Source organism: Guillardia theta (assembly GCF_000315625.1).
Source record: "Guillardia theta CCMP2712 unplaced genomic scaffold GUITHscaffold_23, whole genome shotgun sequence".
Lineage (NCBI taxonomy): Eukaryota > Cryptophyceae > Pyrenomonadales > Geminigeraceae > Guillardia > Guillardia theta.
Genome location: NW_005434651.1, coordinates 83192 through 91029, shown reverse-complemented (window position 1 = coordinate 91029; position 7838 = coordinate 83192). Strand labels below are relative to the sequence as shown.

The following is a 7838-nucleotide window of genomic DNA, read 5'->3' as shown; positions in this document are numbered from 1 at the left end:
TACTTTCACCGCTCCTCCCTCCCTCCCTTCCTCCAGCTCCTCCCTCCCTCCTCCTCCCTCCCTCCCCTCCTCCCTCCCTCTCCCCTCCTCCCTCCCTCTCCCCCTCCTCCCCTCTCCTCCCCTCTCCTCCCCTCTCCTCCCCGCTCCTCTCCCCTTCCCCTCGTCTCCATATTTCCCTTCGCTCGCTCTCGAACTGCCCACCAGCTCATCTCATCCGGGAAATTCAGGTCTGGATCGCTGCTGGGGAACTGGCGGCCCTGGTGTCCCCCCGAGTACATCAAGCAGATCCGGGAGAAGTTCCCCAACGGCATGCACAGCGTGTTTCAAAACGACCTGTCAAGCAATGACATGGTGAGAGCTCAGAGGAATCCATGAAGAAGAAGAGAGAAGAGAGAAGAAAGAAGAGAGAGGAGGGTGAGGAAGGATTCTGATGATTCGTTCGATTAGTTCTTGGACATGATGCTGAAGGACGAGGGGAAACTCCTTCAGGTACGAGAGGAGGAGGAGAAGGAGGAGGAGGAGGAGGAGGAGGAGGAGGCGCGACGAGAGGAGGAGTGACGAAGTGCTTTTAGACATTCATCGACGGAGGGCTTGACGCGTCGACCTTGAAATCTGACAAGATCCAAGTAGAATATGTTTGAGGGTTACATTGAAAGCATATGTTACAAGAGCTGTTGTACATAAAGAACATCTACAGGGCTGACTGCTATCGCTACAAAGACATTATCATTAACATTAACTTGATCATAAACATCTTCATCCTCGTCTTCATCGTCATCTTCCATCTCCTACACCTCCCTGCCATGAAGGTCGAGCAAGGCTCTCCTCATTGCGGGGACGTCACATCCTTCTCGTTGCTGAGCACGCCGTACCCAGCCGTGTCGAGGATGCCTCCCAGTCTCTGCTCCCTCTGTCACCATCACCTCGCACGCGTGCTGCTCTACTCGCCTGCAGGTAGCTCGGGTCCGGTCCGACGCTCTTGTCCGGCAAGGGAGGGAGACGCTGGGTGAGGGGGATCAGCGTCAGAGCTGGAACGGGAGCAGGAAGAAGAGCTGGAAGGGAGTGGAGGAGTGAAAGAGGAGGTTGCAGGAGAGGAGGAGCACCTGTGGAGCAAACTGAGGGATGGAAGAAGGGGTGCAGTCGGTCCGGCAGGTCGCTGGAGAGGAGGACGAACGTGCTCGGCAGAGTAGGTTGGCAGCTCGGGGAAGGTTCGGGGAGGATGGGAGACGTTGAGGCAGTCAGGGTTGAGCTGGAGGTCAGCTGACCCAAGACAGACGCCGAACTCCGAGCAGTTGCGGAACCCACAGCAGTCACAGTCCGTCGTGCAGCGGCCAACGCCCTGCGATAGGTGAGACAAGGAAGGTAAGGAGAAGAAGAGGAGTGGAAGAGAACAGAAGAGGAGAGGAGAGAAGGAGAGGAGGAGTAGAAAACGAGGGGGTTGATGAAGGTAGAGGAGGAGGACAAGGAAGTGAGAAGGGGAGGAGGGTGGGAAGGAGGAGAGGAGGGTGGGAAGGACTTTCGCACCAGGGGGTTGAGCTGCTCGTCGATAAAGTAAGGGATCCTCTTGCTGCAGTAGGAGGAGGAAGCGAGCTCAACGTCAACTCCCTGCGAGATGTAGTCCTGCTTGAGAGGACGCTTGTTGCTGCTCTTCTTGCTCCCGCTGAGCGTGTAGATGAGGTTGTAACTCTCCAGCAACTGCGACTGAAAGGCGATGAGATGTGGGAGGAGAAGGAGGAGGAGGAGAAGAGAATGGGACAGGCAACAGGACAAGTTGCAAAGGTGGGGAGAGGAAGGAGAGCAACAGGGAGTGAGAGCAAGAGGGAAAGAGATAGCCAGGGAGAGGAGAGGAGGAGAGAAGGAGGAGGGAGGAAGAGAAAATACCGATCCTTGCATCAGCTCTGTGCTCTTGTACTCGGAGTAAGGATATTCCAGCAAGTTCTTGACGTCTTCGGATGTCACCGTCCCCTTCATCACAAACAACTGAAGGAGAATCACCGTCCGCTCAAACACCACTTCGCATGTAACTTCCCCTCCCCTCCCTTCCCTCTCCTCTCCTCTCCTCTCCTCTCCCTTCCTCCCCTCCTCGCTCCCGTCTCCCTCCTGTCCTCCTCCTCCTCTCCTCCTCTTGCTCTCTTCTACAAGCTGCTCTCACCTCGTCCACCGTCCACGTTGAGTTTACTGTGCGAGTCGCAGGATCGCGTCCGAGCATGAAGGACATTCCATCTCCTCCTCTCCCCCGAGATCGATCGCGGCGCTGACCTGACCTCCTCCTTCAGACTTGGAACAACGAAAGAAGCGAGCGAGGGAAAGTCGGAGGAAGGAGGAGGAAAGGAAAGAGAGGGAAGGAGGAGGAGGAGGAGGAAGCGGAGGAGTTCATAGCGATGACCTGCAATCGTCTTCGGTGAAATCCGTTGACCCAGAAGTTCAACTCGCTATTCTCGTCGTCGTAGCTCCACACCACATGATACCAGACGCCATACAGGAGGGAATTTCCTGAAAATTCTGATGAGGACGACAGTGGGAGAGGGAGAGAATGCAGGGATAAGAAGAAATCAGAACATCCTATCAGTACCAGTGCAGTGGAAGTAGTCTTGTTGTGAACTTGACAGGACCCCGAAGGTAAGGTGTGGTCCTCCTCTGAGAAAAGGTGTGAGGACTACAAGGAGAGGACGAGCGGCAGGGTGCGATGGCAAGAGAAAGGAGGAGGAGGAAGGTGAAGGAGGAGGGGAAGGCATCAAGACAGAAGAAGAAAGGAAGAAGTCGAGAGAGGGAGCAGGAAGCAGGAGGAGGTAGGAGGAGGAGGAGGAGGTAGGAGGAGATGACGTGAGAGGAGGTCGAGGATTGGAGGGTGCGGGGACGGGGAAGGGAGAGGAAGGGAGGAAGGAGAACAACCCGTCCGTCGAGTTTCTGCACATCTTGCTCGAGGCTCGTAAGGTGAAGAAGGACTTCCAGGTTGACAGATCCGAACTCTGACGTTTGACAGACGTAACCGCCAAATTGAAAGAAGGCGCAAACTCACTGGCACTTGATAATCCCAGGCCGAGCTCAGCTGGGAGGGAGAGCTGAGAAGGTCAGCGATGGTCGAGTGACGTGCGCTGCCAAGTGTGGCGAGAGGAATGTCGCCATCTGATAGTAGAGGAGATGAGCTGAGAAGGAGGAGGAAGCGGGGGAAAAGGGAGAGGAGGAGGGCGAAAGGGAGAGGGAGGAGGAGGAAATGAAGGAGCAGGAGCAGGAGCAGGAGCAGGTGGTGGTGGTGGTGGTGAAGGAGGAGGAGGACGAGGACGAGGAGCAAGACCTGTGATGTTGTGGATCAAGAACCACATGGAGACAGAGTGAGAGGAGGAGACGAGGGGCGAGGACGCAATTCCTCCGAACTTTCGGACCATAAGGAACTGATTGGGATGGAACTTCCATCCTTGGCTCAAGATCCCTGGAGGAGACACATGCATCAGATGATGTAAGGAAGAGAAGGAGGAGAAGGAGGAGCAGGAGGAGCAGGAGGAGCAGGAGGAGCAGGAGGAGCAGGAGGAGCAGGACCGATCTCATCACAGAATCCGGTGATGCGCACATCCTGCTCAGTGAGCCCTTCACTTTTCTTCCCGCACTTGTCAAATCCCCAGTACGCGATGGCCTGACCGTGTCGTGACCGACAGGAAACCACAGACAAGTGAAAGATGAGGGAGGGAGGTAGAGGGAGGGAAGTAGAGGGAGGGAGGTAGAGGGAGGGGAGAGAGGGAGGTAGAGGAAGGGGAGGGAGGAAGAGGGAGGGGAGAGAGGGGAGGGAGGAAGAGGCCGGTACACGCCGAGGGGGTGAGAGGGACGAGAGAGAGGGAGCTGAAGGCAGGGAGGGATCAAGAGATGTGTTGGCATACCCTCTTGAACCAGACTGATGGGTAGAAGTTCTGCAGGAACACAGTGAGTGAGGTGGTAGGAGCAAGAAACTTGTTCAACCTCCTTACAAGTCTGGGGAACTCTAGCAAGGTTGATGATGCTGTTGCTGCAAGAGCTGGGAACCTGCTTGCGGAGTGACGTGCGATTTCAGCACCGCGGGTCAAGTCTCTCACTTGTCCTATCATGACGTTTGACAAACTGATAGATTCCCCTTCTGAACGAGCAAACAGTTTGAAAGGTCCTCCAACCACATCTCCAGTCCCGACGCAAACACTCCATATGCCCTCAGTTGGGAAATCATCTACGTCAAAAGGGTGAGAAAACACTTCGCGTTCCACCTCCTCCAACCTGTCAAGGCTCGAGCTGTTTGCGTCTTGTACACCTGACCCAGAAAGAACACTTCCACCATGGAAAGAGGCGCTGAATATCCCCAGATGTGGGTACATTGCTTCGAATTCGCCTGGGAGTCAGAGTAATCAGGTGTGAATGTTGCCCAACGGTGAAGGGAGCTACCTCAAGCTCTAGATAATCTCTCAAGTAGTCGCTGAACCGGAACACACTCGTACCTGCTACACTACCTTGTAGTTCTGACCAGTCTGAAGACTTCCATTCCAGCAGTTCGGATTGAATCAAGTATCCATGAATCCCAACAGACGACAAACAATTCCCATCGGTTCCCTCCGAGGTCGACGGAGCAACTTGGAAACAGTTTGCGCTCACAAGATCCAAAGCGTAGAATCCTTCCTGCTCATCCAACGGCCAGTACCCCATCAGGTCTCCCTGCGCGAGCATAAGGAGGCTTTTTCAAACTTACAAGCAAGGACTGACCTCCAACCCTGTCAGTCGTGTCGCCATCCTCGCCATGATCTGAGCTTGTGACACTCTCCCCTGCCACAGCCGAACCTCGTCCACTCCTCCTCTGAATGCTCGCAGTCCCATCTCGTCGTCCTTGTAAGCTCCCACTCTGAAACTGTTTGGCATCGAGTAATCAATCCCGCCTCCCTTCCCATGTTTCTGCGATTTCAGGACCCCGTTCGCATACATCGCTGGACCGTTGACTGGATCAAACATGCAAGCCACATGCGTCCATGTGTTGCTTTCTATGAAGAAGTAAGCTTCGTTCACAAGAATGTCTTCCAATCGTCCCTGTCCATCAGAAATTATCTCAAGAGTGCAACGTCGTTTAGAGATAAGGGTACCTGTAGGGACATGTCTGATACTACGAATACAAGCTTGAATGTGCATGGTTGTTGATCGCAGCTTTCACTCGTCAAGAATATCTCCCATCCAGAATGTTTCAGCCCAGAACTGTTGCAAGCGAATCAGAACATAAAATGTTGCGGGCAAAAAAGTATCAAACCTGTACATGTTGCCAGCTATCCCTGAAAGCTCTTCTTGCCCTTGCATAGGATACAACCAGAACTCTAGCGTGAAGTTGTTGGAAAGGAATGGCTGCGCATCCGCCGGCCATTCTACATAGCCTCGTGTCCCCGCGTTGTCTGGCGATGATGAAGTTGGTGCTTGACTAGCAGGCAACGTCAAGCCCGTGGAGCTGAGCCTCATGCCGCTGGGAGGGAGTGCATTGCTCTTTCCTGTCGCGTTCGGATTCATGAGCAGGAAGAATCCTACCGGGGGTGCGAGCGCCGGGCAAGGGGATGACGCATCGCAACCTCCTGCCTCCGACTTCGGCTGCTCCAGCAGGCCGTCGATGAGCTTCGTCTCGAGCGGTTCGGGAGCAGCGGGAACTTCCTGCCATGAGAGATCCATGTAGGGGTCACTGTAGTCCAGCGCTTCAGCGGCGAGGAGGCAGCAGAGCAGCCATGTCAGGACCCGCATTGCGCCCCCCCGCCTCGTCAACTCCCGATAGAGAACCCTAGTTGGTGTGTACCGCGAATGTCGGTAGACCCGAATTGGTAGTCACTCCACTCAGCAGCCACTCAGCTCCACTGGTCACTCCACTGAACTGCACTCCAAGCTCTCTGAAGCTCTGCTGCTCCAAGCTGCTGCAAGTCACTGCTCCAAGTCAGCTCCAAGTGCTGCTCCAAGTTGCTGCTCCGAGTGGCTACGGCTGTGCCGAGACCTCCGAGCAGGCCGTCCCGGAGGCTCCGACGTCCGATGATCGGGGGGCGACCGTATAGGATGTTTCAATCACATCAAGTTCTCTACTCCGACCAGCCCGGCTGTACGCGTCTTACATGTTTATAAGTTCAGTCATATCATCAAGTCCTCTACTCCAACGTCAGCGCGGGTCCAGCTGACTCCCTGGCTGGCTCCTTCACAGTCGCCTTGGGCTTCAGGGCTGGAGCGTCCGACGTTTCCTGCACGTGACAGTCGCGTGACCAGGCATTAGAATCATCGCGACGAGCTCACCGGAGCAGCCGCTGGTTCCGCAAGCTTCTTCAGCTTGGGAGCCTTGGGGGCGGGAGGAGGAGCAGGAGCTTCAATCTTCAGCTGGGCCCAGTCAGTGAGGGTCTGTGCATAGAGTGGACCTCACCGAGTCCGTGCTGGGAAGAGTCACCGACGGCTTAACCTGCGGCGGGGAGGGAGACTCCTTCTTGACGGGAGCTGGGGAGAGTCAGAGGGAGGTCACAAGCAGTCGTTTGTCTTCCACCTGGTGCTGCCTTGGATGGTTGGCGGGGGGGAGGAGACGTGTCTGCCGTCATCTCAGCAGCTTTCTTGGTCTCCATCCTTCGGTTCTTCCTGTACTTGGCGATCTCGTCCTGCTCCTTTTGTGCCTCAATCTTGACCATCTCATACACCTTGTCTGCCTTGATTCCTGACTTCTCAGCTTGCGCGTACTGTCGTGACAAGACAGTGAGTTGAAACTTTCTGCAAGAGTGCAAACATTCCAACCTTGTTCATAGCCTCCATCACATTCTTCTCACTATCTTTTAGGGTCTCAAGGAAAGCAGTGGTCCTTTTCTGAGCCTCAGCAGACTGCAGGAGTACGGTCAGTTTCTCGACAAGGTCCTGGTAAGAATTGCCTTGGAAGCAAAAGCCTGAGCTATGGCAAGAGCATCCTTCAGCTTGTTCGACGACTTCTCCTTGAGCTTGCTGTTGCCCTTCGTCAGGCTGTTCAGCGCCTCCTGCCCTACTTTTCCGGATTCGACGGCGATCTTCATGGCGTCATTCAACACCTTGTTGGCTCGCTGACTGTCCCCCACTGATTGTTTGGCGAGGTTGGAAGCCTTCTTGTTGAGCTCGACAGCATTCTTGATGGTTGCGAGGGAAGACTGAGCGTTGGGAAGGCTTCCTGCCTCATTGAAGAGCTTCACGTTGTTCATCTCTGAAACAGCCTTGGTGAAAGACGCTGAGGCCAGCGAGACGTTTGCCATGGCGCTCTTGATGTCGGTCACAGCTTTCTGGTTGGTCTTGAGAGACGTTTGAAACAAGCTCTCGGCCTTCTTCAGTTCCTCAAGACTCTTCTGCCAGTCCTTCTGCTTCTGAACCTTCACCCTCACTTCGCTTCGCAACTTGTCGCCCTTGGCGAACAGCTCTGCTGTTTTCTCGCTGTTCTTCCTGACTGCGCTTGCCTCTTCAGCTTGCTCGTAAGCCTGCACAGCTGCCTCGCCCAGCGCCTCTTCTTCATCACTTAGCTTCTCTGCTACAGACTGTCCAAGATCCTTCAGTTCGTTGAAGCTCCCAGCCACTTTCTCCGAAAGTGACTTGAGCTCCTCGAACAAGCTCTTGATGGACTCTCCTTCCTTGAGCGCTTTCTGGAAGGAGGACTTGCCCTTGGCGGACACACCGACGGCTTCTTTGAAGGAGGCCTCAACCTAGACCAGGAGCATCAGCGAGGCCAGGGACACAAACACACTGTTAACCTCCTTCTCAAGCGAAGCCACCTCGCGCTCGAGCTCTGTTGAACTCTTTGCGCCAGCAGCTGGGGCGAATCCCGCAAGGAGAATCGCTCCCAGCATGAAGTTTGCTTGCCTACGACCCACGGC

The 7838-nt window shown here is 55.0% G+C and overlaps 2 protein-coding genes across 2 annotated transcripts; both read right to left on the bottom strand.

The window, feature by feature from the left end:
- Window positions 1-633: 633 nt before the first annotated feature.
- GUITHDRAFT_151899 (hypothetical protein) lies at window positions 634-1971 on the bottom strand (the record flags this gene model as incomplete). The annotated part of the gene is made up of 5 exons (XM_005834898.1): window positions 634-901; window positions 949-1002; window positions 1175-1339; window positions 1525-1701; window positions 1960-1971. 5 exons carry the CDS (start codon window positions 1969-1971, stop codon window positions 827-829), a joined length of 483 nt encoding a protein of 160 aa, XP_005834955.1. The 3' UTR covers window positions 634-826.
- Window positions 1972-6119: 4148 nt separating this feature from the next.
- Window positions 6120-7811, bottom strand: GUITHDRAFT_106058 (hypothetical protein; the record flags this gene model as incomplete). Its single annotated transcript, XM_005834897.1, has 7 exons — window positions 6120-6209; window positions 6262-6342; window positions 6386-6456; window positions 6503-6689; window positions 6745-6808; window positions 6856-7667; window positions 7716-7811. The coding sequence occupies 7 exons, from the start codon at window positions 7809-7811 to the stop codon at window positions 6120-6122; spliced, it is 1401 nt and encodes a 466-aa protein (XP_005834954.1).
- Window positions 7812-7838: the final 27 nt, after the last annotated feature.